Source organism: Vipera ursinii (genome assembly GCF_947247035.1).
Source record: "Vipera ursinii genome assembly, chromosome: 9".
Lineage (NCBI taxonomy): Eukaryota > Metazoa > Chordata > Lepidosauria > Squamata > Viperidae > Vipera > Vipera ursinii.
Window position 1 is genome coordinate 16700997 of NC_139523.1, and position 25587 is coordinate 16726583.

Below are 25587 nucleotides of genomic sequence, written 5' to 3' on the forward strand. Positions count from 1 at the left end.
ATGAAAGCTTATGTCCTAATAAGGTTTTATAATGCACAACTTTTGTGGGTTTGCTGCTACAGACTCTCCCTGTAGAAGTCATTGTGAATGAAGATTATGTCTGGAGTAATAGTGAGGTCTCTTACCCTATTTGTTACCAAATTCAACTCAATTTTTATTTCAGATGATAATTTTACCTGCTGAGATAGCCCTCTATGGGAGTAATATCTAAAATATAGGTAGTCCTCAACTTACAACTATTCATTTAGTGACTGAAGTTTTAATAGCACTGGAAAAATGACTTATAACCATTTTTCATACCTATGACTGTTGCATCTCCATGGTCACATAATCAAAATTCAGATGCTTGGCAACTGGTTCATATTTATGTTGACTGCAGTGTTCCGGGTCATGTGATCACCTTGTGTGACCTTTTGACAAGCAAAATCACTTAACAAGAGTTACTAGCTTAACAACTGCAGTGATTTACTTAGCAACTGTGTCAAGAGAGATCATAAAATGGGGCAAAACTCACTTAACAATTGTCTCACTTAGCAATAAATTTTGGACTCAGTTGTGGACATACATCAGGGACTACCTATATATAAATTCTGACTGTTGGGAGCAAGAAGCAGGATAAAAAAAACCAGCACTACTGAATGCTAGAATGGTTTTGAGATACAAATTTGTATTTATAAAAAGATGAAAAATCCATTTGTAGAGATACTGTGGGTTTTTTCCTTGCACAATTGAAGTTCTACTTCAAGTTTAATACTTCAAATTAAATATCAATGCAACTCTTGACAACCCTGGTGGCCCACCTTCAAGACAGTCTAAATTACAAGAACTACTACAGAATTTGTGTTAGTAAATGTATGTGTAAGAAGGCAATGAGACTGATCAAAGATACATTCACCAGAGGATTTGTTTTTGCCAAGTGTGCAAACGAAGTCAGCTTAACGGTTAAAAGTACTGGGGTAGTTCCAGGCCTTCCTTAGGCAAGAAACCAGCTAGGAAGGCAATGAATGGCCAACCACTTCTGAAAAAGCTTGCTATGGAAAATGCAAGGACCTGTCTTTAGTATTTGCCAGAAGCCAAGAACTCCAAGGCACACAGTGTGGAAATACATGCATATTATATGCACACATACAACACAAGTCAACCCATGAGTGCATGGTACTGTAGTTGTGCAGTCTCAAAGTACAGTTGGGGGATGGGTTTAAATTGGATTTGTTTGTAATAGCCCTTCAGACAAAGTGTAGCTATCTTGTAAATATCCTGAATCCAAGTATTCGATAGTGGCTGCACTCAACATTAAATCTAGTTACAGACTTCGTTCCCAGGGTACGTTAACATGTTAAGGCACAAAATGCAAACCAAGTTAAAATCAACCTGATTTAATACTTGAAACATGGTTTTTTGTACTACCGTGAAAATGTAGCTACTAGTTCTAGGACAGGGGTAGGCAACCTTGGCTCTTTTATGACTCATGGACTTCAACTCCCAGAATTCCTGAGCCAGCATAGCATAGCTGACTCAGGAATTCTGGGAGTTGAAGTCCATGAGTCATAAAAGAGCCGAGGTTGCCTACCCGTTCTAGGACGTTGCATGAATTCAGCCCAAAAAGACCACAGGACTAACGGATCAACGTTTCTAAAATTAACTCGGCAGCATCCGGCTCAACTCCCAATAGCTCAAATCTCCTGAAAGGTCGAGCGAGGCTTGCCAGATGCCCGTTGCTCTGCTTCTCCTCCAAAATCAGCGGAGACCTCAGCCAGGCTCTCAAACGGGCCGGCGATTTTAAAAGGCAAGAGCGCCCGTAGAGGCTTTGTGACGTACACGTTTCTCGTGTAAGTATAATGTAATAATGAACAGCTGCAGGTTTTTAAAAAAAAATGCCCGGAAGGGAGAAAAAAAAACCACCGCCACAGCTTGCAGGAGAAGGTGCGTGGACTGCGGCCCAAACAAGAGGCAAGCTCAACCCGCCGACTCGAAACAACCAAGTACAAAATGGCCTCCTCCCTCCCCGACGGCTCTGCGTTCCCGCTCTTTAAAGGAGCGTCGTTGTGACGTCACCCGAACGCCGCGCTCGCGCTTCGATAGGATACGCTCTATCCTCTGCGGCTTGCCTCTCCCCTTTCCTCTCAACCCCGCTGCCCGCCTGGGCGCGATGCATGCTGGGATCGCCGCCCTCCCGCCAGGTCTTCCAGCTTCCCGGCCTGCCCTGCGCCCAGCTGAATGGGGGCAGTCACAAGATGGCGGCCAACGCAAATTCTGCCGGTGGCGGCGGCGGTAGCCTCCCACTCTTTGACTGTCCGACCTGGTGAGGGTGGGGGCGTGTGCCGTTGGAGAGCGGGGAAACGGCTTGCTGTGCAAGGGGGACTGCATTTTCCTTGGGAGGCGGAGCAGCATCCGAAAAGAGGGGAGCGGGCCCGGGGAGCGGGGTAGCAGCCCCTGGAAGGGAGGACCGATTGAGGGGAATCCTCAGGACTGGTCCTTCGAGCGTTGCAGTGTCGCGCTTCGTATGTGAAATACTTGGGATGGAAGGGAGGGAAAGAGTGCTTTTTAGCTTAGGCAGAACACATGCTTTCGACCTCATAAGATGCTTCTGGTCACGAGCAGAGGACCTGCTGCTTATTGATGTGCCTCAGAATAGGGATGGCGAAGAAGTTCAGTATAGGACGCGCTATGATGGATAAGGGCAGGCTGTGTGGCTCTACTGAACGGTCTTTGTGAAGTGAGACAGAGAGAGAGGGGGCTGCTGAGTATGGACAAATGACATAAGTTTTTCTTTAAAATCTCTGAGCCTGGGAGAAATCAAAATATACTTTCAACCTAGGTATGTTACTGAAGTCCTACATGTAAACCTACAAAAATGAGGCTGTGGTGGGGAAATTGCTGTAGGCAGCAGGGACGTTCATTTGGGATTGTTTTAATCGGGACACAAATCTGGACACAGTTGTAAAAATCTGAATAATGGACTGAAGTAGTGATTGAAGTCTGGAATATACAAATATGTATTCCTTAGATCAAAAATAGTTGTCAAGTAGAAAGATTGAGTTTTAGCTTGCTAGCAAGGTTTTGCATTTTAATAACAATAGTGAAGGCGATCGTGTCACTTATGTGATTTAAATAATTATTATTAGATTGTTCCATCGTAGTCTTCACTGTGTATTTGCTAGACTTTATAGGAAAAATGTGAAAGAGATTAAAGCAGCAGTTGAAGAGCTGTCAAAATGTGCCTTAAAAATGCAAATGTGCTCAAGGATTTTGTAATACAATATCCACCAAGATCTTTTAGAGAGAGTGAGAGATTGGTGTTTCAAAGATAAAAAGTCTATATTGTACCAAACAATCATTCGTATCATACCCATTGTTTTGACCTTAACTAATGACAGAACACAACAGGGACTCTGACACCAGCCTTGGAGATTGTGTCTTTTTATGTAGTGGTAACTATGTGCATCCAAAAATAACTGCAATAAGCATTTGAAATATTGAGTGCTCAAAAAGCTTAAGGTATATTAACAGTTTTAGCTGTTAATTTTTGTTTTGTAGCAGATTTGGGAGAGCATAAAAGTTAAAATACTTTGTAGCAGAGGCAAAAACTGAGCAGGAGATGTTATGTAGTTATGTACTCATGTTATGTAGTTTTGTCTCCCAGCCATATCCTCTCTGAATCAAGCATCTAATCCTATACATCACAGAAATATGTAAGACTGTATTTGTAGACAAATTTGTTTCCTGCTATGCTGAATTCAGTCAATAAATAACCTCTCCAAGTAGATGCTGTCGCCAAAAGGCAAAGTAATCATTCTGATGCATGCTGTTTCTCACAGTGGTCTTCCAGATGCTTCCAGGAAATCCATAAATAGGACATACCAGTTTTGTTTCCAAACAATTGGAATCATATTCCTAATGAACTGGAGGTTTGATGATTTGTAGGCCCAAATTAATGAATTTTCAGTCCCCTTTTGAGGCAAACATTTTAAGGCCATTGATTTATAATTTGTTATATATCTAAACTGTACTCACAAATGCTCAGTTAAACTAAGTGGGTCAGTGCTGAGCATAATTGACTTTTTGTGCCCAAGTTCAGGTTCTCCCTGTCAGAGCAATTTGTGGTCATTTTACATCTGTTGATAACTTCAGAGATTCCAATGACTACTTTTAAGTATTCTTAAAATATTTTTCTTGTTTTTGTTTCCTAGGGCAGGAAAGCCTCCACCAGGGTTACACTTGGATGTAGTCAAAGGAGACAAACTTATTGAGGTATGAAAATAGATGCAGAAAATTTAAATTTAAATATGAGCCAGGTGACATACAGCATTATGTATAGAGCTATAGAACTTATCACAGGCAAAAATCTAAATTATTCTCTTTTTTTAGTTTCAGTTTGTCTTGGCTATTTTTAGCAAGCCATCTGAATTTCTCTCTGTTGGACTGGTATCTGACTATTTGCATCCAAGTATTCAAAGATAATGGTGCTTTTACACTATTAGGTGTGAATGTGCACCCATAACTTTTATTTTAAGAATTTGGATCACTATTTGGATCCAAATTATTTTTGTGCAGAAATCTGTTTTTTGTTTGTTTGTTTTTTTAGGATTTCAGATTTTCAGGATTCATGTCTGGTTAGACAGTGTTTGGGTACTTCATTCTTATATTGTTCATTCTCTATTGCAATACTGTGTCTCTTCCAAACCAGAAAACCTTGGTTGCCGCTACTTTAAGAATCTATATCTGGATGTAACTGAAAGCTACAATTAATTGAATCATTCCTGATTTAATTGCAGTGTGACAAGAAAGAAAGGAGCAGTATAAGGACTGAGCAAATGATTCATGCACTTTCTGACAACTCTCTCTCTGGTTTGTCCAAATATCCCAAAAGTGGGATGGAACACTTCTTAAGCAGAATCTTTTATCAATGTGTAACTATAAATTATGGTGCTATTTCGCTTCTACAGACTTCTTAAGCACTTGATACTAACCAAGCCATCTGTGCCTTAGTTCTCATTTAGAGTTCAAAGGTGTAACTAGTGATTGGCTGGGTCTAAAAAGTGCAACATCAAAGTTAAGCCATGAAGTGATTAAGCTCTATGTGTGGAGAATCACACCGGGTTATAACTCAGAGGCACAAATGAGATTTTAGTGGTTGATGCGTTTAAGAATGGCAAAATATTAGCTTTTCTGCTTTCCCATTTCTTTTTATACAACTTAATTAACTCTAGAACATCAGTTTGCTTCCTTATTATATTTGTTTCTAGAACTGCTCAACTATGTTAGTTGATTTATTTTTTGCAGGTACCATTGTCATTTAGATAGTAGAAATTGTCCCATGCTGAAAAGCAGTGTCACATGGCATTAATACAGCTAGACCAGGGGTAGGGAACCTTGGCTCTTTTATGACTTGTGGACCTCAACTCCCAGAATTCCTGAGTCAGCATGGCTGGTTCAGGAATTCTGGGTATTGCAAGTCCACAAGTCATAAAAGAGCTAAGGTTTCCTATCCCTGAGCTAGACCTTGCTTAATGGCTCCCCTGTTTAGCACCTGTTTGAAGTTACAACACTGCTGAAAAGGTAACGTTATACAGTAGTGGCCAAAATTGTGGAAGCCTTTTGGGAAAAGTGTATTTTTGAGGTTTGATGACTAATAACACCACTTTTTTGGAGTAGTACCATAAAATTATATATCATTGGAAAGATAATTTAATCAAGAATGTAATGCAATATAGTTTGTTCAGTTATTTGTACTGTATTCTATGAAGTTATAGCTAAATGTGCGCTCCCACAGGGAGGGTCTGCTCAGGGTTCCGCCGGTGAGAGATTGCCGGCGGGTGACACCCAGGGATAGGGCCTTCTCGGTGGGAGCGCCTGCCCTCTGGAACCAGCTGCCGGTGGAGCTGAGGACTGCCCCCGACCTCCGATCATTCCGCCGGGGCCTGAAGACCTGGCTCTTCGAGCTCTCGGGCCCAGACTGAGGAGGAAATTTTAATTTGGGGTTTTTTAACTGACTACAGGGTTAATTTAATATTTTTTAATTGGGTTTTTAATTTTTGTATTTTGGATTTTTAATTCCCTGTAAACCGCCCTGAGTCCTCAGGGAATAGGGCGGTATATAAATATAACTAAATAAATAAATAAATAAATAAATAAATAAATAAATAAATAAATAAATAACCAGAAAAAGGAAGCACAACTTGCTTAGGTTGATATCAGGTAGCTTTCCTTCACCTGATTGTAGTCACTGGGCATGAGTGTTTAGAGAGCCAATCAGGTGTCATCTTGTTTTGGCAGTGAGCCAATCAGATCACAGTGGGATTCAGTTATTGATGTCATGTATTGAACATTTGTCAATGTGTTAAGTGATCACTATCAAGTTGGTTGGGGTTTTTTTGTGTTCTTTCATTTAGTGAGCTTGTAAAACATAATAAAATTAAAGTAATGGTGCAAAGAGTTGACTGGTTGCCTAGAAAGCGATGTAAAGTAGTAATATTAAGTGAACAAGGCTACAGTTATAAAGAAATTAGATGAAAAATTGGTGGAAACCTAACCAAAGGTGCCATTTCTATTATACACTTTTCCCAAAAGGTTTCCACAATTTTGGCCACTACTGTAGCCAGTCCTCACATTTATGGCTGTTTAGCCTCCCCAGAGTCATGTGATCGATAACATGCTTTACAGCTGGCTTCCAACAAGCTGAGTCACAGTCTGTAACATCTCAAGTCACAGTCAATGATGTCTCTTTTAACATCCCATAAATGAGAATTGACAGAAATCTCACCATGGTCGCATGCCAGTCCCAATTGTGATCACTAAGCAAGGACTACTTACACACACGCACATGGACACAAACACACGGCCCTTGGGTTACGACTGCTCATTTAGCAATTGTTCACGTTTTTAATGGTGCTGAACGAGAGAACCTTACGACCAGTCCATCACAGCATCTCTGCAGTCGTGCAATCACAATTCAAGGACTTGACCACCAGCAAAGGTTATGATGATCTGATCGCTATTTGCGAAATTCCCTGACAGACACAAGAGAAGTCAGTGGAGAAGCCAGCAGAGGTTGCAAGTTGCTCCTGCTTCACTGACACACCTGGGCTCCATAGCACTTTCCTGCAGCACCTTCCCAGCCACCCATATTCCATAGTGCATCTGCCCTCCTGTAGCTCTTAACTGAAGGTCTCTCCCACTGGCTTACTTGTCTGGGATTTCTGCCCCTTTCTACATCCTGGTCATACCAGGTCCTTGACCTTTGCAGTCCTAGAGTTATACAATGGCAACTGGGATTGCCAGGATTATCATTACTAAGCAATGAGGTTGTATGATGTCATGCTTTATAACCACGTAGCTTAGCAATGGAAACTCTAGTCCCAATTCCATTGTAATCTGACTACGTGTAATTTTTTTTTTAAGAACCCGTACGTACTTGTGGAAAAGCCACCCCTCAAATTTTTAACTGAAATACAATGAAAACTGGCCGCCTGTGGGTAAGCCAGTGTAAAAATTAAAACATGAAAATTTTAAGGGTTGGCTTATCCACAAGTGGCACATTTTTCAATTGCTAGTCTTTTGGGTTGCCTTTTCTTCTCATGGACTAATGAGGTTCTCCCCTTTTTTATACCCAGGCCCATGATTTTAAGAAAGTATAGGCCTCCCACCAACACCACCAATTTAAAAAAAAATCCACCCATTTGTCTTTGATATCTTGTCATAGAAACTGATCATCGATGAGAAGAAATACTATCTCTTTGGGAGAAACCCCGACCTGTGCGACTTCACCATAGATCACCAGTCATGCTCTCGCGTCCATGCTGCTTTGGTCTACCATAAACATCTGAAGAGAGTTTTTCTTATAGATCTCAACAGTAGTAAGTTGATAAACAATGGGTGTGCAACTGTTTCAATAGTCCAGTGCACTGGTTAAGAGGGAGGGACACACTGAAATTTAGAAAAGGGACTATGGTTCAAGTAATATTTTAGTAACGTGATTAGTATTTGTTGCTTTGCCTCTCCTCCTTATTCAAAAATGCATAGCACATGGCACGTTTTTGGGCCATATTCGTTTGGAGCCTCATAAGCCACAACAGATTCCCATTGATTCCACGGTTTCCTTTGGTGCCTCCACGCGGGCCTACACCCTGAGAGAGAAGCCTCAGACATTGCCCTCGGCGGTGAAAGGAGATGAGAAAATGACCAGCGAAGACGATGAACTGAAGGGCTTGCTTGGTCTGCCAGAGGAAGAAACAGAGTTAGATGTGAGCACCATGTTTTACCCGTATTGGGGTACCCATCTTGCATATCTAGTTTGCGAAGGGAACAGAGACCTTTTGGCTTGAACGGTGATTGACACTAGCCCCTGAGTAGAACTGTGCTATTCTTAAAAGTGGGGAGAGAGGTTCCTGTGTGTCAAATTTGCTACTGTTGCCCCAGGGAAGAAAGAGAAAAGTAATAGTGACCAAATCCTTCCAACCAGTTTCTTGTTGCTTGTTTTAGTTGGGGTCTTTCATCTTTATTGGTCTAAGCCAGGGGGTCTTCAAACTTGGCCCTTTTATGACTTGTGGATTTCAACTTCCACAATTCCTCAGCCAGCATGCCTGGCTGAGGAATTCTGGGAGTTGAAGTCCACAAGTCATAAAAGGGCCAAGTTTGAAGACCCCTGGGCTAAGCCGAGAGCTGCTCAAGTTTGCTCTAATTCCCTATTTGAAGTTTCCTCTTGATTAAGGTTTAAATATAGTGGTAGTCCCTATTAAAAAAACGTGGGGCTGACTTTTTCAAAACTACATTTTGGTGGCAGATTTTAAGAAACAGAATGGATTCCTAAAGCTTTGCCATATTCTAAACTCTAATATTCTCCCAAAAAGCTTGACCAGGATATTTCCCCCCCCCAAGGTTTACAATGCCTCTCCCCCCCCCCCAGTAAACCCCACAAAAGGATCAAGTTCTGTCGGGTCCAGAGTTGTCATAAGATCACTGCCACAACAAAGTAGGAAATTATAGCAGTTTTCATCCCCCCAAATTGTTGAATCCTTTAATCTGTGCTGCAATAGCAATCTTTCTCTTTGACATCTTAGAACCTGACAGAGTTCAATACGGCCCATAACAAGAGGATTTCCACATTGACAATAGAAGAAGGGAATTTGGATATCCAAAGACCGAAAAGAAAACGAAAGAACTCAAGAGTAACATTCAGTGATGATGATGAAATCATTAATCCAGGTGAGTAATGTGGGCCAGGAAAAAGCAGCCCAGTTCCCTTCTGATGGTTAGAATTACAACTCCTCCCTTCTGGCTATCATGATCAAGAGTTGCAGTTACAGTGCAAATCATCTGGAGGGTACCACATCACCGATCCCTGTGGGAACAACAACTATATTGTTCCTAGTTGCCTGCCTTGTTACTTGTGTGTAAGCGTGTATCAATATATAGATATTTTCCTAAAGAAGATAATGGTAATGCCTTTCCTTTTGAAAAGACTTGTATTAAATTCCTTCAGTGCTAAATATACTCCTGAGATTTCATTTATGATTAGCTATTAATACCTCAATCTCTTGTATTCCTATAGAGGACGTGGACCCTTCTGTTGGACGTTTCAGAAACATGGTACAGACTGCAGTAGTTCCAGTGAAGGTATGTTACTAAATTGGGAAACATAAAGCTGACCTGGCTCTTTATTAAAATAATATGGGCCTAAACTAAACACTTTGATTCTTATTACTGCTAAATTTTGTATTTTGGATTTTTAATTCCCTGAAAACCGCCCTGAGTCCTCAGGGAATAGGGCGGTATATAAATATAACTAAATAAATAAATAAATAAATAAATAAATCAGAACAAATATACTGTCAGTATTAGAACTTGCAAATAATAATAATAAGAAGAAGAAGAAGAAGTTGGAAGGGACCTTGGAGGTCATCTAGTCCAACCCCCTGCTAAGGCAGGAAAGCCTATACCATTTCAGACAAATGGCTGTCCAGTCTCTTCTTAAAAACTTCAAGTGTTGGAGCATTCACAGCTTCTGGAGGCAGGTTATTCCACTGGTTAATTGTTCTAACTGTCAGGAAGTTTCCCCTTAGTTCTAGGTTGCTTCTCTCCTTGATTCATTTCCATCCATTGCTTCTTGTCCTGCTTTCAGGTGCTTTGGAGAATCGTAACTACATTTTCCCCAGTGGACTATGTTGCCAATTAGATTAGATTTAATTTTTGCCAAGGACAAAAATATGTAAAGAAATAAGATTAGGTTTTGATAGAACAAGAATTGAATTCATCAGCAATCTTTTATTGAAACAACAAATATAATATAAAAATCATCCAGATGAAAAGTTTCTGAATTCCATTTTATATAACCACCATTTTTCTTGGTTACTAGCCTGCAGAAACATAGATCATTGCCCTCATTCTCCCTTCCTTTTCTGCATAGCCAGGAAGATATTTTAATCAAGATTCATTTCCATGACTCACAGTTTGCTTTGACATGCAAATTAAGAAGTATTTCTTCAGTAATAGTCACAAATTCAGCTCTACCCACGCATTACTGAACACAGGGTTAGCTAACTTTAAAGAAGAAATAGATTCGTGGAGAACCAAATTCTCAGCTGTGAATTAAAATAGTTCTGAGTGAGGTTTTAGCTGCTAGGATACAATTGTGAGAGAAAGGGCTTAGATCTGACTTGATAAAAATGGAAAGTGGAGGAAGCTGAAATTCATGACCTAATTCTGTTTTTAACTCTGCTAACAATGAGGAGTTGGTATTTTAAAGTGAAAGGTTGTCAGGCCCCAAACCAAGAATAATGTGTTAATTCTTCCGAGCTGAGTTCCCTATTGCTCACACCTATAGACAAAATATTGCTAGACTGAAGACTCCTATTTGCATTTACAGTGGCGGGGGTGTCCAATTCTAGCAATTTTTAAGATTTGTGGACTTCAAATCCCAGAATTCCCCAGCCAGCCATGGGAGTCCACAAGTCTTAAAGTTGCCAAGTTTGGATATTCCTGATCTACAGTATACTTTGTGAACTAATATTTTTTTTGGGTTAGTCTGTCTTCACCTTCTTATATATGATACCTGGGCTGAGTAGCCACTTATTCCTCTGGCACGCACCCCCTCCCTCCTGGGGATCTACCTCCTCACAAAAGCACAGATTCTACTAAATGTCTTTGTATTTGGGGCATATTTTAATTTCATGTGTTTTGTTTCTCGACAGAAGAAGCGGATGGACAATTCTGGCTCCTTGGCTGTAGATGAGGCTGCAACACGTCGCATGCAGAACTTTCCCTATAGTGGAGGACTGTATGGAGGCCTGCCTCCCACCCACAATGAGGCAGGTGCCCAGACCCACACCATTCACGGCACAGCACTCATTGGGGGGTTACCAATGCCCTATCCTAATCTTGCCCCAGACGTGGACTTGACTCCAGTTGCCCCCTCCACTGTTGCCATGAACCCAGCTCCCAACCCCGTCGTCTTTAATCCTGAAGTTGTGAATGAGCCCAAGAAAAAGAAATACGCAAAAGAAGCTTGGCCAGGCAAGAAGCCCACCCCTTCTCTCTTGATCTGAAGAGCCAATCTGAGTCTGTTCCGGGAGGCAGGAACCAGAAGCCAGGCGGGCAAGGGGGAACTGTACAAGTTCAGCCACAACTCTCAGCCTGGGGTCGTAGTCGGGTTTTGGGGGGTTTTATGACTCCCTTGCACAACCAACCTTCAGAAGAGTTCAAAAGGTGTCTAAGAAATGAAATGCAAAAATATCTCTCACTGCCTGTGGAACCGCATTACCTGGCAGATTCTTTTTCATTTACCCAGACATTACATTTGCCCAGTTACTTTTATTCTGGCATTACTCATGCATTTAAGGGGCACTGCCCTTGTCTATATGTTGCAGCTGTAGAAATGGCAGGTGGTTTGCTGCTGTCCCAGTTCTTTTTTTTTTTTTGTTCTTTTCTTTTTGGGTCAACTGATCTCAAAAGAAACCCAGCCCCAGCAGAATTTCTTGACACTTACATAGTATTTTGACAAGCACGTCAGTAATAGTCTTCATTTAAATCAAATACCGTGTTTTGCTTTGTATCTCAGGATTATGAAGTGCTTTTAGTACAGGTAGAACCCTTTGCATTTACCCTCATTTTGATTACTTCAAACCAAATGAAATGGTCATGGAATTAATTACTTTTTGACATTCTTGATTGGAGCCACTGAGAAAAGATTATGACCATTTCAGACTTAGTAAAACTTAAAAGATTTTATGACCAGTCCTTGACAAACCAAGAATTGCCCAATAGCCACATTTAACTATGTTGATGGACAAGGGAGTAAAAATATTCAGCAATAATCTTGTATGATTTTCAGATACCATATTAATTAATTAAGATTAATGCTGTTTCCCCAAGCAGTTCCTTAATGGGGTAGCCTTGAAGTTGAGCCCAAGAATGGTCAGCCAAGTTCTCACTTCATTTTTTAAAATCTTTGCTTAAACTCAGCTCCATCATTCTGTAATTAATTTCTTTTTAACTAAACAAAACTAAAGATATTCATTCCTGTTCCAAATATTTGGAGCAAGACATTGCCATTGATTTCAATGTATGAATGTATCCCCAAATAGCTATTAAATTGGAGCTATATTGTCCCATATGATGTTTTAGACCAGGGGTGTCAAATTGTCGGCCAGCAGGCCAGATGCATCACATGCAAGCCGCGCCCACCCCATTGCCAGCAATAAATAGCAAAAGTGTCCCAGTACGTCGCACAATGTCACGAGTTTGACATGTCTGCTCTAGACTCTTAGACTGCAAGCTATTGATCATCACTGTTCTTGATTCTGGGTATTTAGGGGCACTTCACAATCCTTTGTAGCACAATAATGGGCAGGTGTTGTGTTCAAGCACTTCGTCCAATAGATTTCATTGGGGAAATTAACCATATCACTTTCTTTCCCCAATTAAAATTGGTGATATTTATTAAAACTGAATGAGCTAAGATAGAAGAATGTTGTCATTTTGGAAACTGCAGTTATCCAAAACTGCATCTTGCAAAAGTATTGTGTCAGTGTGGGCCAAATAATTCTTTGTCGTTGTCTCTGCCCAACCTGAACAACTGCTTCCCCACCCCCACCACTCCCCATGGTATATTGGATTACATCATATTGGAGTCTATAGCAGATGAATACTTCTCAAGTACCTGATTTTCTGTTTTATTTTCTATGGTAGGCCTCTTAAAAAATGCAATTTTAGAAAATTATGTCAGGTAACATAATTCTTGGAAGAAATTGCTAATGACCCAACTTTTGTGTCCTGTACTCCAAATCCTCTCATTTCATTTGCAATTTTATCTCTCTGGATTATTAATTTTCCCAAGGCTGTGGAATGATATCTTAACTTGGGAGGGAACCTGCTGAAGTTGCGATGAATTTAAAACACTTGAACTTTCCCTTGCTTGATTTTAAAGTAAGATTGAAGAAAAAGTAGTTGGTTCTTGCAAAAATCCATCTCCTGGGAATTTACTATGTGCTGGCATTGGCCCTGACTTCCCTGGGATAGTACAAACTTTTGTCTTTTCAGTTCTTTGAAGCCAGGCTTGGCTGAAATTGGGGCAGGGGGCGGGGAGGGATTAAGTGTGTGGGGCTCTGTACAGACATTTGTACATTTGTGTAATAGGCCTTTTCACACTGTTGAGCTTTTTATCTGTAACATTTATTACACTGTAAATTAAATGACTGTTTTGCCAAATGGAGAGTTAACTTTGTATTTTCAGATTTCATGGTAAAAATTACCCTGCCTAATTTCCATTCTGTTCTATTTAATATTTTTTAACCTTGCTCTTTCTTTAATGAGAATATTTAAAGCAGTATACAATGTTTTTTTAAAATCATAAAACAAATATGAAAGTGTTTCGTGGGATTATGCTCTGTTGCACTAATGCTTCTAGGAAGCTTTCAGGTGGAATATAATGGTGATAGTCCCATGCTGTTCTTTGTCATTGATATTGAATGTACACAGGTAGTCCTGGTTTAACAATCATTTATGACAAGATGAGTATCTTTACAACCGATCCTTGGGTTTGCAACCTTCACAGATGTGTAAAAGGAAAGCTAAAGTAAGTTCATAGGCAGTCATGGTTTCACTTGGTGACTGCTTCACTTAGTGATTGCGTTGCCAATTGCAATTGTGGTTGCTAAACAAGGACTACCTATTATTAATTCTGAGGATTGTTTTAAAGCCATCAAGACACAACTGGAAACGCCATGGATTGTTCAAGCCCGCCTTTAAATTACATTGATAGCGCTCACTAGTTTCATCTGTGTTGTGCAAAAATGGCATCTCTTTACATTTAGCTTCAGGATTGTAAAAGTACAATGCTCACATTTTTAGTAATATGATGAATTTATACTTCTCTTGCCTATTGTCCACTCGTATCATTTTTCTCAGAATACCAGTTCTTTAGTTCTTTGGAAAAAAGCTTACATTCTTTTAATCGTTTGCCAGGTTTTTCAGGTCTATAATACCATTATAGCTCATATTTAGACACATGGATTATATGCAGTACTCTTAAGTGGTTGTACTGAAAATTTATATTAAAGAAATGGGCCATAGTATTGATGAATCATTTTGTCAGAATGTAAACGCTGCACGGATCCTCATAGCAGTATTTTCCAGGAAGTCTAGAAAGGATTGTTTTGGATTAAATCCCTTCTTGGATTAATCTTTTCCTGCCGTACTTTGGAGCCCTACCAGCCAGAATAAACCAAGAAAGAGACAAGGTCATATTTGATTTCCTCTTACTGGTAAAAGTGATGTGTTTTAGTATTCTGCATCCAAGTGTTGGTGGTATGAAATTGGAACAGATGTCATGTATAGAGAAGTACTTGTGTGCCAGCTGTGAAAAAGTTAAGTCTTGCTTCAAAATGAAAATGTTAGTTCATAAGGGGCAGAAAACATTCTACTTTTTACAAGTGGGGTACCAATTTTTGTTAATAAGGCTGCTGGTAAAGCAATTCAATACCATGGCAATTTTTTTTGGATCTTCCCTTCTAAAGGACAAGGGCAAACCAGAAGAGTGGTAGAATGGAAAGGTGTTAGCTGTTGTGATTCAGGGTCAGCCTGTGGGTTCGGCAGTTGGGTCGGACGACTCAGAGGAGGAGGGGGGTGTTGAAGACCTTGCTGAGGGGGTTGAAGATCTTGCTGATGATAGCCCTCAGCCAGGCCCCTCCCACTTGGTCACGGAGACCCAGCTGTGTGAGCCTGACAGAGTGGATGAAGATGACCCACAGCTGGCCCTGTTCAAGGATGCCCGACGCAGGAGGCAGTCAATTAGGAGTAAACAGAGGAAGGCAATGGGGCTTCTCGAAGGAGGCAGAGAGAAGCCACGCCCTGAACTCTATATAAGGGGAATGTCTGGGAGGGCTGGTTTGCTGAAGGCAACCGCTGGGATGGTTCATGTTTCTTAAAGCTCCTGTTTCTTGGTTCGTGTCTTGTTTGTTTTTGTAGCTATAAATTTGGCAGGCGTAATTCCAGCCTCTTGCCGTTTGTAAAGGGGTTGTCCCTGCCTTTTCTGCAGGGCCGGTAGCAGGCTGGTACAGAACATTAGCAGAGAAATTATTTAAAATCTGGGCCAACCCAAGATACTTTGCACAGCTGCCAATGCTCTCGGTCTGAACAACTGAGATGCACGTGTAGACAGTCCTACATAATTTCCATGTCTGAAACCAAAAATGGCGCGTGGACACACATTCCCAAGTTATTTTATTGTTTCCACACCTATACACAGAATCTTGCCAGTCTATGTGCATCTACCATATATTCTGTGAACTGTTAGGGAGGGACTATCTTCAGCCTCTTCTCACACGTCACATCCGAACTATGTTGCTTCTTTACTCTGGAATGCACACCCTCCGTCCTCCAGAATCCATCTCCTTACTACACATTCCACCACAATAAAAGTTCAAATGTTGAGTTAGGACATGAAGATACACTTTCATTCATGGAAACTCACCAGGTGACTTGGGACGAACCATTCAGTTCAATTTTCCTCATGGGGTGGTTGTTGAGGTCATGGCATAGAGGAGAGAGAGGTAAATATCTTATTTGAATTCATGGAGGAAAGGCAGGTTTTAAATCTAAAATAGTGTTCTGGAAGACCATAGAATTTAATTTTTTAAAAAAATCTATCCTTCCAATTTATGACAATTAGGAAGACTTAAACCAGTGAGAAGCAATTAAAGAGAACATGTGTTTTGAAAGGTATAACCATAAGAAATTAATAACTATCATTGAATCCCTGGAGCTAAAAAGATGGCATTTTGATCTTGCAATTCTAAACAAGCCTTTACATTATTCTTTTAACATATTTTGAGACTAATCACACAAGGATATTTTCAGAACAGCAAGATTTTATTATATTTTTACATGTATTAGATGTCATTTTCCTCTTAACTTTCAAAAATCTTTACATTCTCAGCCAGAATTTGAGTATGTAAACTATATTTATATCCCTCTACATGCTTGTTAAATTTCTATATGAATAATCAAATCAGATTCCAGGATATGTGTTAATTCTCCTCCTGATTTTAAAATTGTTAAAGAATAAATCTTAAGAAATCATTCCAAAATTAAATTACATAATTATGTAAGTATGATTTCTGAGCTAGGCAAAAACCCAATATTGTACAAGACTGCATAATGTAATTATACAAAGTTACGGGGGTTCCGGTGTACAAAATTGCATAGTATAATATTCAGCCAGAAGAAGACAGAAGCTGGAGCAAAGTTAAAACATCTTGACATTCCAGAGTTTCTGTGAAATGTAAAGCATCCTAGACTGAATGTCTACTGCAAATAAACTACTGCCATATTAGTAAAAAAATACTTTTTTAAAGGATTCCATTGACAGAAAAGGCACAAAAAGTTAACCACGGCATTCCCTCTCTCCACAAAACAGCTGGATAGAGGCATCTGTTCTAGACGTGCCCATTTCCCATTCAGTCTTGTGTGTCACCATCAAGAGTACTTTGAGACTTAAATCAGGGAAAACAGTCTTGGATCTTATAAAACATTGGACCCAGATGATTATTAATCAGTTAGAACTTAGTCAGCATCTGTAGACTTGAAATGTTCATCATCAATAGTGGAGTATATATGTCCCTCACTGCTAAGAAATTCAACAGCTTTCCTGAATGGAAGGAAGAGAAAAATAATTCCTTCAGTAAAATTTAAAATTTAAACTTTATTATAACTAAAGAACAGCACAGAGCAGTGATGGTGAACCTTTTAGAGACCGAGTGCCCAAATTGCAACCCAAAACCCACTTATGTATCGTCGGGGGATGGGTGGGCGTGGCCCATTGGGTGGGTGTGGCCCATTGGGTGGGCGTGGCTACGGTAATAACGGCAGACTGGGACTAAAATGTTCAATCAATTCCAACTTTGCGAGATCTTTTCTTTTTCCTGTGAGAAGTTGAAATTGATTGAACCTTTTTTTTTTGCCCACGGCGGCAGAGGCCTAAAGTGAAAAGGTTTTATAAAACCCAGCTGAAGGGCTAGGACTGGGGCGACGGCGCGTGTGCCCACAGAGGGCTCTGCGTGCCACTTGTGGCACGCATGCCATAGATTCACGACCACGGGCATAGAGCAATATACATCTTATATACAATATAACAAGAAGAAAAAATCACATGAAGAGGGTGAAACATACAAACCCAATCAGAATATAGTTAAAATTGCCACAGCAGGTGCTACCATCTAAAATAAAGTCAGTTATTATAAGACAAATTCCTTGTCTTATATCTAATCTGGCAAAATCTAAAAACTGACCAAAACACAAAGCATGCATGTAAGAAATTATTATTCCCAAAAAATTATTACAAAGCAGCTTAGAAAGTAGCGAACAGTCTGAGGGGAAAAACAGCTATTGGTAACATTTTAGGGCAACTTCTTGATCTTACATAATCCCACACCTAATTTAGCTCCTGTCAGACAATAAGAAAAATCTCTAGAAACGCCTTGGATGACCTGGCATTTTCTTTCGTGTACAGTATTAACAAAACATAGATTACCAAGAAAGAATATGATGCTGAAAAGTGCTTTGAAAGAACCAAACATTAAATACAAAAGGGTTAAGAATGTAAAAAAAATTGCTTAGTGTACATTATCCTTATCCTTATACACTAGGAAAAATAAACCTTATCCTAATTTTGTTTTGGACACTACTACAGGTGTAGATTTCAGGTTTGAAAGGAATCAATATGCCTTTTGGTATAGGAACACCCAACAGCCCAGTATGTCAAAAGCCTAATTTCCCATTCTGTTACGTACTTGAGCGTTTGTAGATTAATATTATGCAACTGAGACTTCAGATCATGAAGACTTATTCCTTCAGTTGTCATGCAGCTTTTAATCAAATTCAGAACCTTCAAAAAGCAAGAGTTCACACAGTTATTCAAAGGCAAATACAGAATAGATCTGTGTTTTTAACAACAAAAAAAGCCTTATTAGAGCTATACCACAGCAGTGTTACATCAATACACAAGTTTCTGTTTTCAACCTTCTAGAGCGGAAACATGCAGTGACATAAAAATGAACAGTCTTTCTTCAGATGTATGGAGTTTTACTTTTGCTGCCATGCTCAGAATTGGCCTGGTAACTGGAGAAAGCTAACCACCAGATTGCAAGAACACAAATGAGAGGTCAGATGAGGAGACCCGAACTCATTGGTAGGCTCACCTTGCAATAAACAAGGGCACACATTTAATTTTGCAGCTACTAAGATTGTTGGCCGTGCAGGTACAAAGATAGCCAGGGAAATGATTAAAGCGTGGGAAATGGACCCCTCATCAGTCAACAGGAGTGTTGATTTACCACCAGCTTATCAGGTACTTAGGAGCAGAGAGCTTGGCAGCACAAGGAAACAATAGCCAATTGCCAGCCATCAATGTACCAATCAATAGGAAGATGCTACATAAACACGATTCACAGAATAGCTCAAAACACTTATTCCAGTAGAGAGAAGTTCTCTGAAGATGGGCTCCAGCACGAGTTCAAAAGCTCAGAAGAATAAACCTCTGGTCCCGGTGACCGACTCAGGTTCGATTTTGCAACATTATCCTGGGACATGTACATTTGCCTTCATTTGTGACCTGGTAACTGACATACCTGACTCTGGTGCGGTGTAAGACCATGCATTGTCAAGGAATCATTTCCTCCGGCATTTGACATACTGCTCGTCTCAAATACACCAAAGGACTGAGGTGTCTTTGAAGATTGGGGCTAAAAGTCAAGGGGAAAAAAACAATGGCCAGTTATGGTAATTATGTATATTTCTGCATGTGTAAAATAGAAATTGGGCTCTAGCCACCTGAAACAATGCCATTTGTTAAAGCTCTCTACAACTTTCTATCAGTTTGCCCCCTTCCATCACCTGGAACCATCTCAATATATTAAGACTGCTTCTTCTAGGATGGCAAGTCAGTTTGCCTAGGCAAATGTGACTAGGCCAGGAAAGGCTGAATTAGAGTGTTTTGCTTCCTCCCATACCATGTTACTTTTTCTGAGGATCATGTGTGCGTTGACAACTTCAAGCAGATGTGTTGTAAATTCATTCATATCTTCCAGGGGCATAATCTTGAATGCAACCAGGCTCTTTTTGTTCTGGAATTTTAAAGGAACATTAAACATTTTTGGCCAATGGCAGTCAAGAGATATACTTTTCAAAATAAATTCCAAATATTCACATTACAGAGAAAAACAAGACTTTTCATATAAATATACCAGCAAATTCAATGTGTATTTTTTTTAAAAAAAAACAAAGGCTACGAATATTTTTAATAGTGTGCATGGTCCTATTAAATATTCACTCCTTTAGACTCTTCTAAAAATTTAGGTTTGCCTTTTAAGTTTCTGTTCTTTAAGGATTCAAAGTAATAAAGTATTGCAAGAATACTTTATACATTTTTGTCATCTTCAATAATAGTTTTAATGAATTTGACATACTGTATCTACCTTTAAAAATTTTCTGCTGTCCCCATAGCAATCTTAATTTTTCTAACAGCCAATGATGCTCATTCTAACAAGTTTGACAAAATTACCTGGGAACAAAATGAGGTTTTTTGACCAGTAATTTCTTAGTTCTCCCAACAGATTTTTTTTTAGGAAAAGAGACCTGATTATTAAGTTTATTAACATTATAATCTAAGAAAGCAAAATCATTTTATCTTCACAATGTAAATCAATAAATTTCTGTATAATACTTACCTTAGAATGCTAACTGAACTTTTCAGAGGTGACCAATGTCTTTTCTTTAAGACATTATTTGTTTAGTTCTAAAAACACTTTTGATTTTACCCATGCTTACTTAAGTTCTTTCCTATTCTCATGCTTAGGAACTTATGAGTCCAATTTACTACTGTTTGTAATTATTTTTTAATACATTGTATTTTTCTATAGCTATATTGTGCTCTGGCTCACATAACCTACCAAGCTTTGGTTTGCATTAACTGAAGCTGGCTGAATACTGTAAACCAGGGGTCTTCAAACTTGGCCCTTTTATGACTTGTGGACTTCAACTCCCAGAATTCCTCAGCCAGCATGACTAAAGAATTCTGGGAGTTGAAGCCCACAAGTCATAAAAGGGCCACGTTTGAAGACCCCTGCTGTAAACCAAACTGGTTTCCTTCTCAGGCAAACAACAGCAATATTTCCAAAATGACAGAAAGAAAACTTGTCTAGTAACTAAGTTCTAAAATAATAAGCAATAATTTAGCTTAAGATATAGCTAATTTATTTGAATGGTGAAAAAAAGGAAAGTCACATACCTATCGGACTATAAACACATTTTTACTTTCTTGAAATCAAAGAAAAATGTCTTAAATGAAACAGATTCTCAATAGTCAAGGAATACTCTGTCAAATTAAACATGTCACAAGCACAAACCTACTTGCTATCTTCTCATCTGACATTCACAGATATAACAAGAGGATTTTAGAAGACAGCACTTAAGTGTCTTTTGTTGGGGGAGCTCAAAATTAATTCAGTACTTTTGCTAAAAACAGAATTATCCAGCACTATGTGGCAATTCTCATTTTCAAATGTTTCAATTCCATGGCTCTTACCTGGAAAGATCGCAGATGACCAGCTACTTTCACGTAGGTTCCTGGTGGAACAACCACATTTTCACTGCCCTCCTCCTTGAATAAAAAGAAGACAATGATTTCTTGGCATTTGCCAGCAATGTTTTACAAAGTAATGCAAATCAGCCTAGAATTCCAGGATTCCATTATCTTACTTTAAGAAAAGGTAAAGGTTCCCCCGCACATGAGTGCTAGTCGTTTTCAACTCTAGGGGAGGGTGCTCATCTCCGTTTCAAAGCCGAAGAGCCAGCGCTTGTCCGAGGAAGTCTCCGTGGTCATGTGGCCGGCATGACTGCACACCAAAGGCGCACAGAATGCTGTTACCTTCCCACCGGAGTGGTCCCTATTTTTCTACTTGCATTTTTACATGCTTTCGAACTGCTAGGTTGGCAGAAGCTGGGACGAGGAACAGGCGCTCACTCTGTTACGCAGCACTAGGGATTTGACCCGCCAAACTGCGGATCTTCTGATCGACAAGCTCAGCGTCCTAACCCACTGAGCCACTGCGTCCCATATCTTACTTTACCCCAATGTATTACCAAAGCTAAGTGAAAGCAAATTGCAAACTCTATAATAAACGTATTACATTTAGAATCCACGTTCCTCCCAAATAAGTCAAAGTCACATTTGTGGCTCTCCCTTTTATTTTATTATTCTAAAATAAGTGTGGATTTGAACATGAGCTTCCTCCGTTCTATAGCTGCCACATTATACTATCTCTTCACGTCTATTGATGCCTACGTGATATTTACATCAGTGTCGACCCACTGCCTCACATCCATTGGGGCTGCAGTCATGTCATCCACTTTGTAGAGAATATTTGTTGGAGCTTTTTCAGCGTGCCTGATTATGCCCACAATAATAACCTGTATGATGAAACAGAAGCAAATCTCAATAAATAGATTTTAAGATGCCTCTTCCTGCTAATCCTTGTATTTAATTAACCACACAAATGTACGTACCGTTCATGGATCATGATCTGGCACAATCAAAGGAAAATTTGTCATGCCAGAGAGGAAACATTTAAATAAAACCTTTGTATAGGAGTCTTGGCAGAACTAAAATCTGGAACAATGTTCGGAAGCTTCAAATGATATGCAATGTGGCTACGTGGATAGTAAATGGTGCCAGTTGTTCAGTGCATGTAACACCACTATTTTGTGAGCTGTGACAGCTGCGGTTCTGCTTGTGATGCAATTCAAGGTGCTGCCTGTCACCTTTAAAGTGTTTCATGGCCTGGGAACAGGTTATTTTAGGGACTGTCTTTCCCTGATTGTTTCTACTCATCCTATCTGGGTCTGACAGGATGGGCAAGTTCCAGATCCCTGTGGACAAGAAATGCAGATTGACGGGGCCCAGGAAGTGTACCTTTTCTACCACAGCACTCACCCTATGGAATATTCTCCTTCTGGAGATTAGGCCCTACTGGCCTTTCATGGGTTCTTTGCCCAGGCCTGGGACCCCCAAGTGCATGGAGGATCCTAACTCCCGGCTCTGCAGGGATATCTTCTCAGCTGCTGTGTATTTTAATTTTTGTATGCATGAATGGAACTATTTTTTAAATTTATTTCAATACTGTTTGCCACCCAGAGTCATTTTTTGTGATGGGCGGTTATACAAACTGAATAAATATGATAAATCTATAATAAAATGTAAACATACTAAAGGCAGTTTTGAAAATTACCTGTGAAAGTTCAACTTCACGGACCCTGAAAACATCATCCACTTGTTCAGCTGAAAATAGCTGTGATACTGTACAGGGAACAATGTTCTGTGATCTTGACCTCTGCAAAGATGAAATTTTTACACTATAGTTCTTTTACTGTCACTTTTTCAGAAAATAAACTGGATATAAAGAAGTACATACTGATTTTCTTTCGCCTTGGGTTGCAGAAGGCGATGCAAATCCTCCAGGTGATTGTGTGTTGTTAATATTGCCATAACTGCTGTCATAACCTCCTGGAAAAATATTTTTTTAAAAAAAATGAAAAAACATTTTTCTTTGCATTTTTAAGTCTCTGATATTTTTTTTCCAAAGCAGCAAAAGTGCACAGAAATACATTCTACGTTACTTTTTTCTTCATTACATATTAAAATAAAACCAAAACTAAAAACATCACGAGAGTCATGACACCCTGCGGGGGGGGGGGGGGGGGGGGGAGGGAGGAAGAAAATTGAGACAGCTTGGGTATTTCTGCCACAGATGACCCTATTACTTAATCTCATCATTTACACAATGATATAATAATGCCCAGAGGCATTAGATTTATTTTATGCGTATTTTTATTTATTTATTTGTTTTACTGTAAGCCAGGGCTCTTCAAAGTTGGCCCTTTTATGACTTGTGGACTTCAACTCCCAGAATTCCTCAGCCAGCATGCCTGGCTGAGGAATTCTGGGAGTTGAAGTCCACAAGTCATAAAAGGGCCAACTTTGAAGACCCCTGCTGTAAGCCATCTAGGATCACAGATAGATGGGCGGCAACATACAACGAATAAATAAATGTCATCGTGGTTAATGTAATCATGGCGACAAACGAAAGAAGAAAAAAAGATTAAAGAGTACAGCTCCCATGAGGCACAGCCGCACAGGCTGTGGGTGATGGGAGTTGCTCCCACACTGCCTCCGAAGAGGGGAAGGCCTTCCGAATTCCCGCACACAAGAACCCGCCATCCGCCCTCACCGTGACCAGACCACATGCTGCAGAAACTGGAGGCCCCGCGCCTGGAAAGACTCCGCGCCGAGCTCCGGCTCTCCTCCCCTCACGCACGAACAGCTCGCTTTCGCCCTGGCGCGTTTTTTTCCCCACACGCGCGCAAGCACGGGCGCTCGGGATAGGCCAGCTATTGTCACTACCACCCGCTTTTCCCACCTCCTCTTTTTCTCCCAACCAATCGATTGATGGGGAAACTGAAAAGGGCGGGACCTTTGAGGAGCGGGTCTGGAGAGGGGCGGAAAAGCCGGCCGAAAGACAGAGAGAGAGAGAGAGAGAGAGAGAGAGAGAGAGAGAGAGAGAGGGTAGAGTGGCGTATGCAAAAATACGGTGGTTCCGCAACTACAATTCCCAGAATTCTCAGCAAGTACAACAAAAGATTTGATATTCTGAGAACTGTATTTCGGGGGGTGGGTGGGTGGGTTGGGGACTTAGTGAACTACTTCGGCTTTAACTAACTGATTTCTTTACGGATGTGTAGTTTCTTCAGCTCTTTGTATCCCCCCCCAGCCAGGTCAGATAGGGAAGGATGGGCTATTTCAGGGGTGTCAAACTCAATTTCATTGAGGGCCACATCAGCATTGCGGTTGCCTTCAGGGGGCCGGGTGGGTATGGCCAGGCTGGGCGTGGCCTACTGGGTGGGCGTGGCTAGAGTGCGTATGGCCTACTGGCTGGGCGTGGCCAGCTCTACATCGTTCGCATCAAGGGGGCCTATGGGGGCCTGGGCAGGAGTGGGACAGATCTGAGGGTCTCTGGCAGGAGGAGGGTCTCTGGGCCAGGGCCAAGGCAGTGGGGGGCCGTTCCCTCACTGTTTCCAGGATGGCTTTGCGGGCCACATGAAACCACTTTGCGGGCCGGATCCGGCCCCCGGGCCTTGTGTTTGACATGTCTGGGCTATTTCCTTAAAATAGGAAAGAAGCTGAAGTTCCTGTAAGACTGTATTGGCATTCAGATTTTATTTGGGAAATTTTGTCTTTATTACTGGGAAACATACCCTTCTGTCGTGGCTATCAATTTCCCTGGCATTTGGCCATACCTTTTTCGAAAAGCGAAAGTATCTGCAGAACCGCACTTTTAGTTTCATTAACGAACCTTCGTTAATTGAAGGTTTTATCCCTTTTTAGAGTCAGTTAAGCTCTGCATTATTTTGTTTGATATGAAGGTCTATTCTATTGTGAAGCTCACTGGCTGAAACCTGTGATTAATGAAACACGTTTTTTAAATATAAAATAGGGGATTTTTTAATATATTTTTTTAATTCTTTTAAAAAAAATTAAAATTACTTTTTTAAAAAAATTTCTTTTAAAATTGAGGAATGCCTCAATTTTATTTTCTACAAAAAAAGAGGAACTGCCATACATCTAAACGAATTTGTAGAAACTTCTGCTGATCCTTCCCAACTTTCCAGACACTTTTCTTTTTACCTCAGCGTTTCAAAGGTATGAAAAGGTTTCAGCACAAAACATCTATTTTTAGACCTGTTTTTTTAAATATACCCCTTAGCTATTTTTCCAGATGTGAGGATTAGAACTGCATCTTTTTCCCTGTCAGTAAGGCCTCTGAAGCATTCCTGCACTGATCTTTTTGTTGAAATAAAGATACAGATGTGCCAGGATAAGTGGACAGCTGCAAGCCATGTCCTGGAAAAAGCCAGAAAAAGATACAACCAAATTTTACATTTCAGAAAGTCAGTTGTGTTTGGAATGTGGCTCAAGATCCCAAAACAAACAAACTCCCTTGGAATTCCAGCAACAAAGTTTTATTCAAAATAAAGCGTTTG

At 40.3% G+C, this 25587-nt stretch overlaps 2 protein-coding genes across 6 annotated transcripts; one reads left to right on the top strand and one right to left on the bottom strand.

Annotated features, from left to right (window-relative positions):
• The first annotated feature begins 2202 nt into the window (after positions 1-2202).
• On the top strand, positions 2203-13761 carry PPP1R8 (protein phosphatase 1 regulatory subunit 8). 5 transcript variants are annotated; one of them, XM_083369355.1, is made up of 7 exons: positions 2227-2302; positions 4191-4251; positions 7703-7856; positions 7981-8243; positions 9060-9204; positions 9551-9615; positions 11190-13761. In XM_083369355.1, the coding sequence occupies exons 1-7, from the start codon at positions 2235-2237 to the stop codon at positions 11541-11543; spliced, it is 1110 nt and encodes a 369-aa protein (XP_083225481.1). In that variant the 5' UTR covers positions 2227-2234; the 3' UTR covers positions 11544-13761. The 5 variants fall into 5 exon arrangements, with proteins under 5 accessions (XP_083225485.1, XP_083225481.1, XP_083225482.1 ...); XM_083369356.1 differs by having other exon boundaries at positions 11193-13761; XM_083369357.1 differs by having other exon boundaries at positions 8023-8243.
• A 1954-nt stretch (positions 13762-15715) lies between these two features.
• RPA2 (replication protein A2) lies at positions 15716-23978 on the bottom strand. Its single transcript, XM_083369369.1, has 9 exons — positions 23778-23978; positions 22962-23053; positions 22779-22880; positions 21847-21960; positions 21077-21151; positions 19503-19616; positions 19122-19235; positions 18285-18379; positions 15716-17143 (listed from the first exon to the last, which is right to left on the bottom strand). Exons 1-9 carry the CDS (start codon positions 23791-23793, stop codon positions 17059-17061), a joined length of 807 nt encoding a protein of 268 aa, XP_083225495.1. The 5' UTR covers positions 23794-23978; the 3' UTR covers positions 15716-17058.
• Between the last annotated feature and the right edge of the window lie 1609 nt (positions 23979-25587).

What these genes read in the sequence shown, in the direction of transcription:
- PPP1R8 (XM_083369355.1), top strand. Translation starts at nt 2,235, where the DNA reads ATGGCGGCCAACGCAAATTCTGCCGGTGGCGGCGGCGGTAGCCTCCCA. An exon ending in AAGGAGACAAACTTATTGAG is followed by an intron (nt 4,252 to 7,702) that starts GTATGAAAATAG and finishes ATCTTGTCATAG; the next exon opens with AAACTGATCATCGATGAGAA. An exon ending in AGGAAGAAACAGAGTTAGAT is followed by an intron (nt 8,244 to 9,059) that starts GTGAGCACCATG and finishes TTGACATCTTAG; the next exon opens with AACCTGACAGAGTTCAATAC.
- RPA2 (XM_083369369.1), bottom strand. An exon ending in TCCTCAGAAAAAGTAACATG is followed by an intron (nt 19,236 to 19,502) that starts GTATGGGAGGAA and finishes CTTGACTTTTAG; the next exon opens with CCCCAATCTTCAAAGACACC. An exon ending in TTACACCGCACCAGAGTCAG is followed by an intron (nt 18,380 to 19,121) that starts GTATGTCAGTTA and finishes TGCTTTTTGAAG; the next exon opens with GTTCTGAATTTGATTAAAAG.